A 20352-nucleotide genomic window follows, 5' to 3' on the forward strand; every position below is an offset into this window, starting at 1 on the left:
GAGCGTGGCCCGACACGCTCTTGGCCGGTTTTTGTTGCATTGGTTCTCCTATTTAAGTATCGTCGAAAGTTGTATGGCCGAATATCACTTCCCAATTCACGTTTTGCGGAATTTTATTCCGCCGAATGTTCATTTCCCAACTTATTGTTTTATTTGCAAAGCTCACGTTTACCAACTTAACATTTGGCCTTTTTTAAAAAAGCAAACTTTCATGTTGTCGAATGTTTTACTTAGCGTAATATATAACTAGTTGTTTATTGTATGTAATGTACCAAATGTTTTATTGAACACCAACAATATATATGGCGTATTTCGAAAAATATGCAATATTGAGTCTTCTATCAGTTTCTAAATTTATTGACAAGTATGCAATTTTTACTTACGTACCTATTAATATTCTTTTAATTTCAATAGTTGTAACTAAGTACTTACTTTTTTACAAGACCCATATTTAAAAAAAAAGAATACCCATATGGGTATGGGTATTTATAATATTATAAATACTTATATTTTTATGAAATTTGACATAGTTTTAAAAACAGTTTTACTTCAAGGAAATCTAGACTTTTATAAAAATGCAAAAGCGATTTTAATTTTAAACTAATTAAGGCAACAATTTTGACCAAAGAACCAGTTTCGGTCCTAAAATAGTTCAACTTCGATGCTAAATATCACAGAATCAATCAGCTGTGAAGTAGGTAGGCTAGTTTGTTTAAAGACGATTCTATTAATATGATATGCTTTAGAAACTATCGTAATATTCATAATAAGTACCAATGGATTCAAATCGAAGCTCATTGGAGTAGAGAATCCCCTTAAGAAATGTCGTTATTTAATATATCATGGAAAAAATACAAATATTTGCAAACAACGATGGCTTTATACGTAACTGCAATATTTGCAGGTCAGAACGAAGTAATGAAATGTACGGTGAAGGTTAGATATGAATAAAAGTTAAATACGAAAATTTTTTCATTATCAAAACGCCGCTCCTGGCGGTTTGACCCTAGTGTAAATTCGCCACTGGCATGGACCCCAAAAATATAGTACTTTTGCGTACTATATATGTTTCATATAGAATATAGTACGCTGGGCCAAAATATAGTACAGTACTATATTATATAGTACGGTTGGCAACCCTAGTACCCCCCCTACATGTAAAGTGGGGACTGATATTTTTTTTCATTCCAACCCCAACGTGTGATATATTGTTGGATAGGTATTTAAAAATCAATAAGGGTTTACTAAGATCGTTTTTTGATAATATTAATATTTTCGGAAATAATCGCCCCTAAAGGAAAAAAAAGTGCGTCCCCCCCCCTCTAACTTTTGAATCATATGTTTAAAAAATATGAAAAAAATCACAAAAGTAGAACTTTATAAAGACTTTCTAGGAAAATTGTTTTGAACTTGATAGGTTCAGTAGTTTTTGAGAAAAATACAGAAAACTACGGAACCCTACACTGAGCGTGGCCCGACACGCTCTTGGCCGGTTTTTATTATTTCGACTTGGGCATGTAGTACCAAAAAGTATCTAGACTTGAGCCGATTGAGACTCCAAAAGCAAAATATTTGTACAAAAGGCTTAAAAGACAGATTGTTGTATCTTGTGTTTATATTTATCCTGCACTCCACAGCTTTTGTCTTATCAGATAAAGGCACTTGAGTGAGATATGTTTACGGAAATATCATAAAATAGACAGCCCTCTTTGCTTTAAAAATAACTTTGTCTGGAACTGGGATTTTCTGCATTTTTGTCTATTTATCAGCATGTAATTTTTTACTGCCAGTATGAGTTAAAAGGTTTGACGGATCTTATAAATGTACAAATAGGTTGTCCAGTATACAATTTCGCGACAAAAGTGTCCGGTTGTATGACGCCATACCAATCCTAATAGTTGTTTCTCACTGCACCCTGCACCTTGACGCATTTCTGTTTGGCTCAATGGTTGACTGGTAGAGAATGCCTAAAGGCATTAAGTCCGCCAATTGTACTTTTTTGTGTGCAATAAAGTTTAAAATAAATAATAGTGCAACAACTTGGCTACCATATTGTCTTCTAACACGGTTATAAATTTATGTACCTAAAACAACTACCAAACGGGTGGATCAAAAAAACACTTTTTTGGAATTAACAAACCTAATAGTTATCAATCTATGAAGCCTTTGTGCAAAATTTCAGCTTTTTTAATCAACATCTTCAGCCCCCGCATTAGGTTTGAAATTTTGAAAATCTCATACAAACCTAAAAATTCAACTTTCAGATTTTAAAAAAACTTCGGCTGTATTATGTTAAGTATATGTTATTGATACATATCAATATAAGAAACTACCAAAAGTTGCGAAAATAGCATCAAAAATCGCCAAAGTTCGCCTACTTTTAGTACATTTGCCGAAATAGCCGCTAAAATACCGAAAATTTGCGATTTCTAACTCTATTTTCGCAACTTTTGGTAGTTTCTTGTAATAATATGTATCAATAATGTATATTGAACATAATACTGCCGAAAGTTTTTTTTTATCTGAAAGATGAATTTTCAGGTTTGTATGAGATTTTCAAAATTTTAAACCTAATGCGGGGGCTGAAGATGTTGATTAAAAACGCTGAAATTTTGCACAAAGGCTTCATAGACTAAGGGTCATTGATTGATAACTATTAGGTTTGCTAATTCCAAAAAAAGTGATAGAAAAACAGTACAAAAATAAATCAACAGCTGATGTGGTTGTATTATTGTACCTATTCGTTAAGCCTTTATTAGTCAAAACAACAAATATCTGTCTTATCACCACAGAAATAAATGTCCTACTTATGACTATCAATTTCATAGGCAGGATCACTAATTCACTACCTACTATGCCAAACCGGTTGTATACTCTCATGAAAAGCGCGTACAAAGGACCAAAAGTGACATTCAAAATGTGAATTTAATCGAAAAAAAAAAAACTGTTTTAGCAGACTAGTCGGCTGACTAATCGGAAAAATCGATAATGTAAGTAAGTAAGTAAAGTAAATATTCTTTATTGCACCACAAGGATAACAGATTACAAATAGCATAATAGGTTGATGTAAGATATCCTTACATCAACCTGATGCTCGAGTTAAGTGCACCCCTCTTACGAAATGAAAGAAAACGTTCACGTGTTTATAGTCCCAATTTAATGTATTTAAATGCCAGAATCTTTGGTTGCTGGCAGTCATCGCAAGCGTCAGACGCTGTCGTCGATGTCATTAAAATATGAAATGTCTACAGTATGTGTTTACGCTGCAAATTCCTTTAACGTATATCACGATTTACAGTAACAATACTTGACGGTCCAGTCAAGTGTAAAGAAATGACAATGTACAATATATCTTTCTTCTGTATGTCCAAAAGTTCCTGTAAACGAATTAGGAACCATTGAGTAAGTTGTATCCACACATATTTTCAGACTTTACTTACCAGCACCATGAAAAGTCAACTCATAAAAGTCATAAACCTTATTAAAAAGGCATAAGCTTCAACGTTTATCAGTTAAGATAGTTGTATTGCTAGCCACGCCAATGTTGGCGGGTATAACTAGCACATCGCACGAAGAACTATTCAGTACGAGGTGCAATCTGCGATGTCTGATAGTTGCCAAGTTCCGGGCTAGTGTAGTGGCGTTAAACATATTCGAGGGCGCTGCCGAACCAATATTTACTACTACAGTTTCATCAATTTTTATTGAGTTCAATCGGAAATCTTTGAAAATATTACTCGTAACGTATATACATGGAACGTTTGGTGCAAGGGAAAGTCGAAGGCAAAAGATTTCGTCGGCGCTTTCCAATACGATGGACAAACCTTATTAAGTCCATCGCGGGAAATACAGTCGACAATTGCTCCCATCTCCCAATTCACCAAATACAGAACCACATAGCAACGGATCACAAGATGCTCAAAAATTGACCATGGAATAACTACTACCAAACAATCTTGAACGGTCGTTCAAGAATGCCCAGTCGTGCATCGTTGAATTAAATATTATGTTCTTTTACAGGACCTGTTGAATACACTAGTGGCTTCCTCGCACTAGGTATACTATGTACATATAACTAGGAAATGCCTATAGCATCCTTGATACAATGCCTCAAGGGCTTATTTTACATTTAACTTAGTTATTAACACTTTCGAAAAGACATTTTCGCTACATATGTAATCGGCTTAGTTCGACAGTGGTCGTTTAACTTAATCAAGTGGTCGCTTAAAATCAGCTACCAATTTGTGTCTACAATAAGTGAATTTAACAATTTGACTTATTACCAGGACTGGTGGTAACAAACCTAATCAGCTCGCGCACAAAGGGTTCCGTAGCAGCAAATATAATAAACTTATTATGTCAATTTATACACCTGGTGTAGTATATTTTTTGATCTATCTTATAAGGTTCAGCCATCGTTTTCAGTGTAAGCACAATAACTTAACCAAAATTACAGTTAAATCAACCTATCTCAAAAACTATAAGAGATACTTTGATCAAACCAAAAATCGTTGAAAGAGTTAATTAGCATGCATCACCTCTATTTTTTTTAGAATTTTATACCCCGTAGTTATAAAAATAGAGGGGGGGGACATACTTTTTACGACTTTGAGAGCTGATATCTCAAAAACCGTTCACTTTAAGAAAAATGTTTTTTAGAAAACTTTATATCATTTTAAAAGACCTTTCCATTGATGGAACCCTAAAAGCATACTTTCCTACGGTAAATATGAGAACTATTCTTAGAATAATTAACGTGGTGAGAATACTGAGAATTTAGTTCAATGGACAGTTCACTGATGGCTTATATGACCGCATTATTCCGTAATAAGTCAAATGTTGTTTTAATTGCATAAAATATGATTTAATGATTCATTAAGACACATTCTATGAGAGCTACCATTTTAAGTAGCATAGCATCGTTGTATATTAATGAAGTGTGTATGTGTAGTTGGAAGAAAAGGACGATTTTTTGTGAAGAACACGACAATAGAAAATCTGAAGCTTGTTCTGACCGATGTGTTTAAAGCATTTGAAAGAGAAAATTATGGAATTAGCTAAAAACTGATGGGTATAGAGTTGAAACAATAAACGACAAATGACTATGTCATAATAACTTGTGTAACGAGGAGTAACCAGCTCTAATTCTAAATACATTTTTAATATAAATCACTTTGAAAGTTGGGATTCCTCAAGGTAACATTCTAGGACCGCTACCTTTCCTAATCTACCTTAAGGCGCCCACTGACTATCAAATCGTCAGAATGCAAATGACTGCCAGTTTTCCCACGCTGTCACATTTTAACTGACAGTTCAGTCCGAAACACTGATAAGAGAGTCCAAGAAAAGTTGACAATGATTTTAACAGCCTCGCTGATGCAAATGTCAATTTAAACATATAACTTCGATGAAAGTTACTTGCCCAGTTGCCCCTTACAGAGTTCGAGCCTTAAAAACATCTCAGTCTGACTAGTCAGTGGGTACTTTTGAATGGTTATTATATTAACCAGTAACCACTCACCGTCCTCTCCTGATCTAGTTTGGTGTAGATGTCGTTGTGGTGCCGGCGACGCGCGCGCACCGCTTGCCGCAGCGAGTTCGAGTCACGGCCGCACCACCCGCCGACTCTCTCGCCGACCACCTCTAGCATGTCGGCAACACGGCTGTTGACACAGAAACAAATAATTAAAAAAAACATTTTTTTTTTTATTACATACATGAGGCAAAAGTATAATAAAGAGTACTATCGTACAGTATGGCCACTATCTCTCCCCGCTGAAAGTGCCGCCCACCAGCTCTCGGTTACCTCACAGTTACCGCCTGTCATAGACATAGACATAGAAAATCTTTATTCAACATCACATGAAAATGTTACAAACAATGAAGAAGTGTTACATTAGGATTTGATAAAGTAAAAAACTTAAATATAGACTAAACATATAAGAAAATGAGTTATACATATACACGTGAAATTAAAATATTCATGTGCGTTAAATAGGAGCTTGCCTCAGCATAATGTTGCAGCATGTTAACTACAACGCTGGTTTTCAGGCAGACCCTTGATATATTGTCACCTTACAGCTGTTAGTCGAAAACCGATTGGCTTGAAAATTGTGCTGAATGTGGAGTTGTGTGTTGTGTGTAACTAACTGCTTAAAAGAAAAAGCTTATGAAAAAATAAAATAAAATAAAAATGGTAAAATGGCATTTAGGAGTAGTGTCCGCAATAATAATATATATATTGTCACAGAATCGGAATACGAGTAGAAAATAAATAAAAAGAAAAGTTTATAAAATGGCAAAAATAATATTATAAGATACAATCAATATAATATTGTTATAAATATGTCGGTGTGGCTCTAGTCCCAGGAGGTAGCATGTTTTGAATACTTAAAAGATGTTTTTTTACCCTTAATTTAAAACTATTAATTGTATTTAAGTTTTTGAGAGGTGGAGGTATATTGTTCCAACATTTAGTTGCAGTATATTTGAAACTACCTCGAAACGCAGCAGTATGACAACGTGGTAATATCAGATCGTTACATACCGATCTGACGCCATATAAGCTCGACCGACTTGAACGCCACTTGAACTTATCGCACAGATACTGTGGCTCTGAGGTGTCAAAAACGCGACCAGTCGACCTATCATATCTCACTCATACAAGCATGGTACGCGTTCGCCTACACGAGCTTAGACTGTGTGCATACGAACGGGCCTATATCATATATTTGATCGTCATTGTCCGAGGTGTGCGTGAGGTAATAGTTATTTGTTATACAAGGGGGCAAAGTTGTATTTTAATGCCGAGTGTGAATAGAATCCTGAACTTGCGAGTTTTTTAACACACGAGAAGTAAAATACATTTGCACCCGAGTGTAACACAAAACTTTTCCCCTCACTATAGCGAGGTACAACGCAAAAAATGCGTTTATCACAGTAGTTCCACAGGTAGTAAATCATCTTTATTACTAGATTCACCTAGTCATATCAATTTTAAAGCAGTTAATTTGACTTTATTCAAGGTCAAATTACTTTACCCACTAGTGGATAAAATGCGTTTTTACCCGCTGGTATTAAAGGACAAAACACGTGTTTCCGAGCTAGTGAGGGGAAAATGCTATTTATTTGTAAGTACTTTTTTATGATATAGGCAGCAAACGAGCAGATTAGCCGCCTGATCAGAATCAGTCATCGCCGCCCATGGACATAAGCAACATTATGGGACATATGGGAGCCAATTATGCATTGAGAACCTTTGAGAACCCTAAATATCTGCTTCTTGAAGAACCCCATGTCATAGCGCAACAGAAAATACCTAACTATGTAAATATGATAAATACGATAATCACAAGACACAGGGAGAAATGGCCAAAAAGTTACCAGCCTTGCAGTTTTACAAAAAAAATATGAAAACTCCAATAACCACAAAATTAAAATTTTGAAAAACCCCCGACCGCGACATACTAGACCGATTTTCATGAAACATGGCTAAGAACACTCCCGACTAACTCAGCTTTCAGACAAAAAAAAACTAAATCTAAATCGGTTCATCCGTTCGGGAGCTACGATGCCACAGACAGACACACACACAGACAGACACGTCAAACTTATAACAGTTATAACACCCCGTCGTTTTTGCGTCGGGGGTTAATAAAACTAAGATTGAAGATGATTACCAAAATAAAACCAGTAGTAGCGTTACCTATTTTTGAAATGGATAGTTAGTTAATTAGGTGTACATTTGCTCATTATACTGAACACTTAATTAAAACATATAAGATATAATATAATTGATAAAGAACGTCAAGATACTGAATTCGCACTTTAAACTCACTCGTATATGCATAACAGTTATAACATATCCGGTTGGTCTTCGACTTTGCACTGATATTAATATGCTTTATCATTAAATTAATACGGAGCAAAAGCAAAACTGTAGGTACATATTTAATTATTATATTATTCGTTTTGATCAATGGTAAATGTCACAAAAAATATACTAAAATTTGCCATATTCGAAACGTCTATCTCCAACCAAAACCATACTAGATAGGAAATCACCAAAAAACGTTTAATTTTGAATAATTAAAGAACAGTATTACACTAAATTTTAGTGCAGAATAAGCTCACTGACATTAGAAAAACTCTAAAGACTAGTAAAGTGGGGAAATTAATTACAACTTCATTTTATTTATTTATTTATTTAAACTTTATTGCACAAAAGACAAACTTAAAGTACAAAAGGCGAACTTAATGCCATGAGGCATTCTCTACCAGTCAACCTTAAGGCAAAGCAGAGAAGATTGTAGGCGGTGCATTGAAAACAAAAGAACAGAAAAAGAAAATCAGAAATCTAAAACATACTTACATCAAATAATACATAAATACATATAATACATAAATATAATTTAATGATATATACATATACTCATATATACATAATTAATATATAAACATTAAACTTGTTAGATAGATACTTAATTCTTCTTTGAACTATCAACTCGTACTATATTTATATTATGTGAAACTACCAGCAAAGAAATTACGCACAGATCTTTAGATATGAGAGAATGGCTAGTGCCATAAATTCTTAGTCAAGAATAGTTTTTAATATTGTTTTTCTCTTTACAAAAGTCTGGTTATGGATGGATCGAGGACTTGTCTTGTAGCTCAAAGAAGCAGTAGCTGACATGTACCAAGCTTCATGATAGTATTTAATTTGACGCAATCGCTTTTAAGAACTTGTTCAATAATCTCCAGGCTTTCATAGGTATGTAGAAGACGTCTTCAAAAACCGATTGTAATGACTGTTTTTGCGAATCGGTCCTATCTGATCATACTGCTGTCAATTAACATTGAGACCTGTCCTGACCTTTGTCTAATTGACATTGGAACACCCAATGGCAATAGGCACAAGTACGTGTTCTTCATTGGTATCGCGTGCTTTGCCTTCAAAACGAAAACCCGCCTATGATTATAAATAGTGTTTGTTTAATAAAACTATGGAAACGGATTATATCGAGTATAACGAATTTACAATTCATCCCATCAATTAATTCATTGGGGATGAATTGTAAATTCATTATACGCGATATAATCCGTTTCCATAGGTAGTTATATTTCATGAGTAACTATCGCGGTAACCGAAGACAATATTAGTGTTTGTTTAAGTTAGTAATCTAAACTCATTTCTTAAACTAGTTTCACTTTAGTCTTCAGTAGGTAGACGAAGTTTCCTTAGTAAGAACCTCAGTTAATCCACAGTTAAAACGGCAAAACAGACTAGGTATAGACTAATCACACACCACCCAACGCCTACATAAGAATTTTACACCGGCGTTCTTTACGTTACGGTATCTATGGTCAAAAATTTCGTGGTCCTTTATCAGGCTGAAGCACCAATATTTGCGAACAATCTTTCTTGTATTCTTTGTATCGCCAATTACCCATCCGTATTGTATCAAACATAGCAAGTTCATGTAACTGTGTAAGGACTTTAAAGGAACATGTATTTTTGCCGGAGACGGAAACTGTCAAGTTTCTAAGGAAATCTGTATTTTACGCAAAAATTTGTTCCGTCCAAAGAAACTCTAAAACTATTTGCGTACCCACGTCAGTGTTCTTGCTTTGAACTGTATCTGCGTTTTCCTTTGACCTTCGCCGAATGTTCTCTAGTATTTATTTTGCCACAACTATGACGCTTGAGTATTTAACTTTTGTAAGAAATTTTGGATAGGAGTCATGTTGTTGTTCTCTTCTGTGAAAAATGTCATCGCTTTTTGCGATTGATTCATTCGCCAGTCGTTTTAAATGGTTGAATCATAAACGCTTTCCTCATAGCGTTTATCACACGTCAGTTCACCAAGTGTAGGGTTTGATTTCGCTCAAATATTTCGATTTTAGACCAATTGAACAGAACCATTAAATCTAAGACTTCAGGTCTCAAATTTAGTTATATCATGAAGATTTTTAGGTTAGGGTCCCCCCACATCTAGCGTCTCGCGAGCGTCGCGTCGGGCCAACTGTATGGAAAAAGACGCCGCGTCGACGTCGCGTCAGGCTTTGCCCGTACAATTGACCCGACGCGACGCTCGCGAGACGCTAAATGTGGGGGACCCTTATTTTCAGTGTCGTAAGAGGTGTCCGAACCACGTGAGGAAAAAGCATGGAGCAGGAAAATCTCAATAAATCTTGACCTGTTTTATGTGATACCTGTGATGAATTACTGATAATGAAGTCAACGAACATGGATATGCACGTGCCAAATAAACACGTGGTTATACTGGTTATGCGTAGTAGAGTTTATTCCCCAACGTAAAATTAGCGAAAAGGTCTCGAACTTTGGTCATTTTACTGCTGATGATTTTAATACCTTATTAATGAAAATGAAAACAATAATGCTTTTGTACAACGCGACGTACGGCGAGACCTCAACATTTTATTGGACTAGTTGACATTTTTAAGTATCTTTCTTAGGTATATTTAATGTGAACGACTCAAACTCTCTTCTCGTGTCAACATCATTACAGATAATACAGATGTAGTGAGAAATGAATTCCCTTCGTATTTTTTTCGAAACATTCGCATTCATCGCGTTAGTTCGGTCAACTTTGGTACTTACCTTACCTATAAATTTAGTACCTACAGAGACTGACTGAAATAGCGTGACACGTTCACGAGTTTCTGTGAAATTACGAAGGAAAAACATTTAGAACTACATCTGTAAGTCAGTTATCCTTCTTTATTTTGATTCCAATCTATTGTCTTAATACATATATACGCAAACTAATAACATTGACCAGCCGATGACCCGATGTTACTGCACTAAGTTTCCTGCGGTGCACATTGCAGAAATATCGCATGATACTGGACGTCCGGTGCACGGTGAAAGTCATTTGCTGCAAATGCAACTGCAGCAAAATAGTGCGGGTGACATATAACTCGTATGTATCTATATTCTATAAGCAATTTATACATTTCTAGCTTTTGCCCGCGGCTTCGCTCGCGTTAGAAAGAGACAAAAAGTCTGCCTGTAATGCCTGGATTCTCTGCAAATGTAAGTTGGTTAAATAAATGATGATAATGAAAAAGTAGCCTATGGCACTTTCCAACCCTTTAATCAAATATCTCCACTTAAAAAATCACTTTAATTCGCCGCTCCGTTTTGCCGTGAAAGACGGACAAAGAAACAGACACACACACTTTCCCATTTATAATATGAGTATGGATTAACCTAGATCTCGAGTATTAGTAAGGCTGTAGAGATACAAATACTGCAGAATAAATTATTCTATTATTGCATGTTCGTTTTATAAAAACGTACATATTAATAAACCGAACAAGAAATATTAAAACATTCTTTTCAGCTAACCTTGATTACACCACCTCAAAAACGTCTAATTTCTCTACAACGTGTTTCCGGTATCACTCAAAACCTCAGACACCCCAACTGATTAGGCTTGTGTCGTTCACGAACTATGAACTGTTAGGAATAAAATCCCATCAATGACCGAAATGAACTGAATCTTTCCAGGCTCTGTGAAGCGGTCTTTGCTCATTTAATTCAGTATAGGATCGGCGAGCGCGAGCGGTTTGGATCGAGAACGAATGTGTGACTGCGCCGACCGAGAGCGAGAGCTATTTAGCAGAGCAACAAAAAAAGTCAAGTTTTCATATTAAACTTCGGTTACTTTACAACCTTTCGGCCCGGAATGTTACTATCTGTGGACTATTCGTATCATTTTGACACTATTCGGTCCCATTCGTTCTGATCTTTCCGACCGCAATGGTCGCTGGTCTGGCTGAACTAAATGAGCAAAAGACCTAAAAGAGCGAACTAGTTCGTGGGAGCGATTGAACGAGATCGGAGCGCTCCGACCAACGAACGAAACGGCACAAGCCTACAACTGATTTTTATTTTCTTAAAGTCATCTAGAGTATTCATCTTTTAATCTGATGGTTACTTTTTTTTAAATTGAATTTTTAATTTTCTGTACAGCTCTACTTGACTTTTAGCTCTACACTCAATAAAGTAATTGCTAACTACTATCATAAACCATAAAACTATTTATTTGTGTACGTTACCGCAACGACATAAGGTTTACCAATAGACAGCTAAGATGTCACTGTAAAACACTTTAAAGCTTTGTTACAGTAGACTTCAAATTGGACAGGTAATCGCAGTAAGCAAATTTAAACCCCTTATTCAAAATGACAAGGTTGTAATTAGGTACGAGTTCAATTTGTTATGACTTATGATAAACATTAAGAATAAACTGACAAACAACGTCAAACTCGTTGCGGAAAAAATAATCGTCCAAGTAACCAGCCAGTATTAATACCCCCAAATACTGAAAAAGGTAAACAACCTCTAGCAATGCGATATACACAATGTTGTATTACGAATACAATAGAATAGGCACATAAAAAATAACTAATAATACTAATTTTAATAAAAATATTACCCCCATCAAGATATAGCTCAATCGATTCTACTCTCGATTCTGAAGAAACGGTTTTCAGGTTTTTAGTGTTAAGTGAAACACGGTGTATAGACATTACAAAACTTGTCGATTTTGATAAAGTATAATTATTTTTTCTACTCCCGAACTGTAATTCGTAATTTAAAGGGTCGTGCATGGACCTTTAAAACCCTACATAAAAGTCTATTACCCAAAGCCAACGTCCGCCGGCATTCCGCGCATGCGCGCAGTATCGAAAAAACTGAAAACGCATTGTTTGGCCCTGTAACCATGGCAACGCATTGTTATAACGATACAGCGCGCGTGCGCGGGAAGACTTTGGGCAGCTGAGCTGACAGTGCAAACCTTTGCGTCAAAATACAAGAAACAGAGTGAATTTCACGAAAGTTATTCAAGAAAATTATTAAAAACTAAGTGAATGGTCGTAAAAAAAGTATTGTATGCAACGGTGTTTAACTGAGTCAAAAAATACTCGTGGCGTCTGAATAAAATCGCCTTCGCCTTCGCCTCAAATTGTTACCCACGTCACTCGTCTTTTTTGACCTCCTTTAAACGCCTGTTGCATAAAATACTATTATAATGTCATCAAAATAAAAGAACTACCAGTAACTCATTTTGAAACAACAAATTATTATTAAAGAGGACCGATCGCATCCGGGACACCACGCTGCGTTCAAAAACCCGCATTGCCGACGTCGGCGAGAGGACTGCCAGGCTCAAATGGGACTGTGCTGGTCACGTCTGCCGCATGCATCCTGACAGGTGCGCTAGTGTAGCTACCAATTGGATGCCACAAATAGAGCGCGGACGCGGCAGGCCCGGAAGGAGATGGAGGGACGACCTAGACACACCTTTCTAACTGGCCGGAAGAGGCACTAAACCGGGAGTCATGGAGGTCAAGGGGAAAGGCCTTTGCCCAGCAGTAGGACACCATTATAGGCTAGCAAAAAAAATACTATTTATTATATTCCTTGTGCATATCAGACGGTGAAAGAATGGCATTGATGACGATTTCTGACGCAGACCAGTTTTATTATGCAAATATGCATGCTGCAATATTATGACAACCGGCAGCTTGCTCTAACATATCTTGAACTTTGCTCATGTTTGCACGCTTGAACAAAGGTCACTGAGGTGTATTTTCCGGCAAAGGGTAACTTGTTGACTTAAGGCTCTATAATATCTATCTACATATAAGAATAAGTATACATATACCCAAAAATTCTGTCTTTTTCAAAGATCTCTACAATTTTCGGAGATTACGGCGATGTATTGTCCGATTAGTTTGTCTGATTTTAAATACAAGTATGATATAATTAGGACGTGTCAGAGAGCATCCATACTAATATTATAAACGGGAAAGTGTGTGTGTCTGTTTGTTTGTCCGTCTTTCACGGCCAAACGTAGCGACAAATTGACGTGATTTTTTAAGTGGAGATAGTTGAAGGGATGGAGAGTGACATAGGCTACTTTTTGTCTCTTTCTAACGCGAGCGAAGCCGCGGGCAAAAGCTAGTACTGACATATTTTGAGATATCATTTTTATATCCTCGGTCAAATTGTATTGGGGTATTTTGTTCTCGCCAGGCACAGATGGGAATAGGTGCATTCATAAGTTCATAACAATCATTTCCATTTGTTCCAACTTCATAACTCATAAGTGACATTTCCCCCAAACAAGAATAAGTTCGGACTAAGAGCCCATCAGAGCCGCCAGACCTTCCTCGTTTTCTCAAGGATGAAACTTTGCGATAATGTAGAGTTCGTATCCAAAATAAGGAAGGCCTGGCGGCTCTGGGCTCTTAATTCAGTATACATATACCCAAAAATTCTGTCTTTTTCAAAGATCTCTACAATTTTCGAAAAAGGTATACATTTATAATTCTTTTTTCAAGGTTCTCCCGAGATTCCGGCGATCACGATCCGATCCGATTAGTTTGTCTGATTTTAAATACAAATATGATATATTAGAAGATAAAGATAAACTTACACAATCTTTTTCCAAAACATGACGATATTTTTTCGATATTGTACGGTTCAACGACTTCATATATAATCTAAGGTGTGTTCGAGACAAAAACGAGAGAAAGGGTCTTACACATGAACACTAAAACATGTTCGAAAGTAGTTCGGACTGAGTATATAAATTTAATGATTTTATCGAAATGCGTTGGGAATCTGAAGTGACGTTTACTAACGTCAAATTGTAACTTTTTAATAATATTTATGATTTTATACCTTTTGCATTCAAATGCTTGAAGTGGTATATTATTGATATTAGCCTTTAAAATTAAACCAAAACTGTATAATAAAATAAAAATTAAAATTAAATTAAACTAAATAAATCTAAAATTAAACTAAAGTAAATCTAAAAACGGCCCCTGTGGCATAGTACCGAAGACGCTGGCAGCATTTCCTCGCTGGATTGTCAAGCTAATACGCTGAGCGAGGAAGCTGCCAGCTCTTCGGTCACCGGTGGCGTCTCTTAGTCTCTTCGATAAGTCCTTGAAGAGACTATTAAATATAAGATTAAAGAGGTTTTACAGTAGTTTCAAGTTTTTTATTTATTATTTACTAGCTTTTGCCCGCGGCTTCGCTCGCGTTAGAAAGAGACAAAAAGTAGCCTATGGCACTCTCCATCTCCATCAACTATCTCCACTTAAAAAATCACGACAATTCGTCGCTCCGTTTTGCCGTGAAGGACGGACAAAGAAACAGACACACACACTTTCCCATTTATAATATTAGCATGGACTGACACAAAAATAGACAGTTTACATAAGAACAATGTCCCACAAAATCGTTTCCACGGTTTGAATGTGGGATGATAAAGTGGGAAGTTACTAATAAATCCTCCTATAATTTGCGATAATTGTGATGGTTACTTTATCCGCACCATATGACATTTGAAACGACAAAGTTCTATCGAAATATGACGTTTATTATGAGATTTTATCACCTTTTTTTGAATTTCACCAGAATAGAGACAAAATTAAAATTTTGAAAAAACCCCCGACCGCGACCTAGTGGACCGATTTTCATGAAACATGGCTAAGAACACTCCCGACTAACACAGCTTTCAAATAAAAAAAACTAAATCGAAATCGGTTCATCCGTTCGGGAGCTACGATGCCACAGACAGACACACACACAGACAAACAGACAGACAGACAGACAGACAGACAGACAGACAGACAGACAGACAGACACGTCAAACTTATAACACCCCTTCGTTTTTACGTCGGGGGTTAAAAACAATCACTCATTCAAAAAAATGTGCAACTGAAAAATGTTTACAACAGGGACCGGCCCGCTATCCCTTATACGGGGTTTTGTATGGGTATTTCGTTAGGCTTAACTTACCCTACCCTTTTGACGCGATACCCTTTCATTTTGCTTTTAAAGCCCTAACGAAAGCGCTTACCTAAAATAGCCCAATACCCTTTCAAAACCCTTATCATCGGCTCAGCCTAACGCCATAAGGGTAAGCCTTATATTGGGTTTTATTTGCTTTCCCTTATAGAGCATATCGTGCGAGTTTAAATCCTGTACCTCGCTCATAAGGCACACATTACTCCGAACGAAATAACATACGATCGTTACCTACGGCGGTACTGTGTGTGATATTTGTGCGTTTCTGTTTGATGGAAATGGCTGTAGATTAATAAAATAAGGTTCAATTTTCAATACCAAATACAATAAATAAATAGTTATGATAGGCTCCTGCTTTGCTCAGGTGTCACACAGGCAAACGCTGCTTTTTAGGGTTCCGTAGTCAACTAAGGAACCCTTATAGTTTCGCCATGTCTGTCTGTCTGTCTGTCCGTCCGCCCGTCCGTCCGTCCGTCTGTCCGTCCGCGGATAATCTCAGTAACCGTTAGCACTAGAAAGCTGAAATTTGGTCCCAATATGTATATCAATCACGCCAACAAAGTGCAAAAATAAAAAATGGAAAAAAATGTTTTATTAGGGCACCCTACATGTAAAGTGGGGGCTGATAATTTTTTTCATTCCAACCCCAACGTGTGATATATCGTTGGATAGGTATTAAAAAATGAATAAGGGTTTACTAAGATTGTTTTTGATAATATTAATATTTTCGGAAATAATCGCTCCTAAAGGAAAAAAAAGTGCATCCCCCCCCTCTAACTTTTGAACCATAACTTTAAAAAATATGAAAAAATTCACAAAAGTAGAACATTGTAAAGACTTTCTAAGAAAATTGTTTTGACCTTGATAGGTTCAGTAGTTTTTGAGAAAAATATGGAAAACTTCGGAACCCTACACTGAGCGTGGGCCGACACGCTCTTAGCCGGTTTTTTTTTATCGGACTTGTCTTGATGAGTACCCGAAGTCTAGCTGATGCTGAACCCTGGCTGCACCTAGGGAAACTCGGGTTTAGTGTAACACAGGCAAACGCTGTTTTCGTCATCGGACTTGTCTTGATGAGTACTCGAGTGAGCAGTACCCGAAGTCCAAATGATGCTGAACCCTGACTGCACCTAGGGGAACTCGGGTTTAGTGTAACACAGGCAAACGCTGTTTTCGTTATCGGACTTGTCTTGATGAGTACTCGAGTGAGCAGTACCCGAAGTCCAGCTGATGCAGAACCCTGGCTGCACCAAGGGGAACTCAGGTTTAGTGTAACACAGGCAAACGCTGTTTTCGTCATCGGACTTGTCTTGATGAGTACTCGAGGGAGCAGTACCCGAAGTCCAGCTGATGCTGAACCCTGGCTGCACCTAGGGGAACTCGGGTTTAGTGTAACACAGACAAACGCTGTTTTCGTCATCGGACTTGTCTTGATGAGTACTCGAGTGAGCAATACCCAAAGTCCAGCTGATGCTGAACCCTGGCTGCACCTAGGGGTACTCGGGTTTAGTGTAACACAGACAAACGCTGTTTTCGTCATCGGACTTGTCTTGATGAGTACTCGAGGGAGCAGTACCCGAAGTCCAGCTGATGCTGAACCCTGGCTGCACCTAGGGGAACTCGGGTTTAGTGTAACACAGGAAAACGCTGTTTTCGTCATCGGACTTGTCTTGATGAGTACTCGAGTGAGCAGTACCCAAAGTCCAGCTGATGCAGAACCCTGGCTGCACCTAGGGGTACTCGGGTTTAGTGTAACACAGACAAACGCTGTTTTCGTCATCGGACTTGTCTTGATGAGTACTCGAGGGAGCAGTACCCGAAGTCCAGCTGATGCTGAAGCCTGACTGCATCTAGGGGAACTCGGGTTTAGTGTAACACAGGCAAACGCTGTTTTCGTCATCGGACTTGTCTTGATGAGAACTCGAGTGAGCAGTACCCGAAGTCCAGCTGATGCTGGACCCTGGCTGCACCTAGGGGAACTCGGGTTTAGTGTAACACAGGCAAACGCTGTTTTCGTCATCGGACTTGTCTTGATGAGTACTCGAGGGAGCAGTACCCGAAGTCCAGCTGATGCTGAAGCCTGACTGCATCTAGGGGAACTCGGGTTTAGTGTAACACAGGCAAACGCTGTTTTCGTCATCGGACTTGTCTTGATGAGAACTCGAGTGAGCAGTACCCAAAGTCCAGCTGATGCAGAACCCTGGCTGCACCTATGGGAACTCGAGTTTAGTGTAACACAGGCAAACGCTGTTTTCGTCATCGGACTTGTCTTGATGAGTACTAGAGTAAGCAGTACCCAAAGCCCAGTAGATGCTGAACCCTGGCTGCACCTAGGGGAACTCGGGTTTAGTGTAACACAGACAAACGCTGTTTTCGTCATCGGACATGTCTTGATGAGTACTCGAGTGAGCAATACCCAAAGTCCAGCTGATGCTGAACCCTGGCTGCACCTAGGGGAACTCGGGTTTAGTGTAACACAGGCAAACGCTGTTTTCGTCATCGGACTTGTCTTGATGAGTACTCGAGTGAGCAGTACCCGAAATCCAGCTGATGCTGAACCCTGGCTGCACCTAGGAGAACTCGGGTTTAGTGTAACACAGGCAAACGCTGTTTTCGTCATCGGACTTGTCTTGATGAGTACTCGAGCAAGCAGTACCCAAAGTCCAGCTGTTGCTGAACTCTGGCTGCACCTAGGGGAACTCGGGTTTAGTGTAACACAGGCAAACGCTGTTTTCGTCATTGGACTTGTCTTAATGAATATTTGGATGAGCTGTAGCCAAGATAGAGCTGATGCTGAAACCTGGCTGTACCTAGGGGAACTCTGGTTTGGTGTAACATAGGCAAACGCTGTTTGCGTCATCGGACTTGTCTTGACGAGGACTTGGGTGCGCAATAGCCAAAACAGCGCTATAGCTGAGCCCTGGCGGTATCTAGGGCAACTCTAGTTTCGATGCATTATAATATAGAAATATTTCATGCAATGTCAAGTTAGGCATAAAACATAATATTAACTGAACAAAAATCTTACCAGAAGTGAATATTTACATCAAGTAATTAGAACAAATTTATTAATTTGCCATACATGAAACACTTTATTTATATCTAAAAAGATACGTATGTATATCAATTTGAATATCAAAATTAAGTACAGTCGATTTCACTAATAGTAACACAGGGAATAAAGAGAATACTGGAGTTCCAAGCGTCCATAGACTGCGGTAACTACTTACTATCAGACGGGATGTATGCTTGATTGCCACCAGAAAAGTATTTCTGTATCAAACGATCTTCATAGAATTCACAACAATCAACAGAAATAATTTGACATATTCTATGGTACTACTCAACTCAACCAAGTACCAGTCATAAAGACGAGTCTAAGATATTTCACACGAAACATACTATGAACAGAAAACAGCGTTTATTTATATTGCACCGAACCTGAGTTCCCCTAGGTACCACCAGGTCTCAGCTACAGCGCTGGCTTGGGTACTGCGCACCCAAGTCCTCATTAAGGCAGGGCCTATAACGAAAACCGGGTTTGTCTATGTTGCACCAAACCTAAGTTCCCCTAGGTACAGCTAGAGTTCAATATCAGCTTTACCTACTCATCAAGACAAGTCCGATGACAAAAACAGCGTTTACCTATGTTGCACGAAACCCGAGTTCCCCTAGGAACAGCCAGGGTTCAGCATCAGCTCTACCTTGGTTACTGCTCACTCAAGTACTCATCAAGACAAATCCGATGACGAAAATAGCGTTTGCCTATGTTGCACGAAACCAGAGTTCCCCTGGATGCAGCCAGGGTTCAGCATCAGCTCTACCATAGTTACTGCTCACTCAAGTACTCATTAAAACAAGTCCGATGACGAAAACAGCGCTTGCCTATGTTACACCAAACCCGCGTTCCCCTGGGAAAAGCCAGGGTTCAGCATCAGCTCTACCTTGGTTACTGCTCACTCAAGTACTCATCAAAACAAGTCCGATGACGAAAACAGCGCTTGCCTATGTTACACCAAACCCGCGTTCCCCTGGGAAAAGCCAGGGTTCAGCATCAGCTCTACCTTGGTTACTGCTCACTCAAGTACTCACCAAGACAAGTCCGATGACGAAAACAGCGTTTGCCTATGTTGCACGAAATTCGAGTTCCCTTAGGAATAGCCAGGGTTCAGCATCAGCTCTACCTTGGTTACTGCTCACTTAAGTACTCATCAAGACAAGTCCGATGACGAAAACAGCGTTTGCGTATGTTGCACGAAACCCGAGTTCCCCTAGGAATAGCCAGGGTTCAGCGTCAGCTCTACCTTGGTTACTGCTCACTCAAGTACTCATCAATATAAGTCCGATGACGAAAACAGCGCTTGCCTATGTTACTCCAAACCCGCATTCCCCTAGGAATAGACAGGGTTCAGCATCAGCTCTACCTTGGTTACTGCTCACACAAGTACTCATCAAGACAAGTCCGATGACGAAAACAGCGCTTGCCTATGTTACAC

General features: G+C 38.2%; 1 protein-coding gene across 1 annotated transcript in view; it reads right to left on the minus strand.

Annotated features, from left to right (window-relative positions):
- The window catches only part of LOC125238431 (glycerol-3-phosphate acyltransferase 1, mitochondrial), an 84367-nt gene that overhangs the window by 55503 nt on the left and 8512 nt on the right, over positions 1–20352 (minus strand). Inside the window, 1 exon segment of the mRNA XM_048145770.1 lies at positions 5522–5663. Within this exon segment, the coding sequence (XP_048001727.1) occupies positions 5522–5663 (142 nt within the window).

The sequence above is a fragment of the Leguminivora glycinivorella genome, chromosome 23 (genome assembly GCF_023078275.1).
Source record: "Leguminivora glycinivorella isolate SPB_JAAS2020 chromosome 23, LegGlyc_1.1, whole genome shotgun sequence".
Taxonomy (NCBI): Eukaryota; Metazoa; Arthropoda; class Insecta; order Lepidoptera; family Tortricidae; genus Leguminivora; species Leguminivora glycinivorella.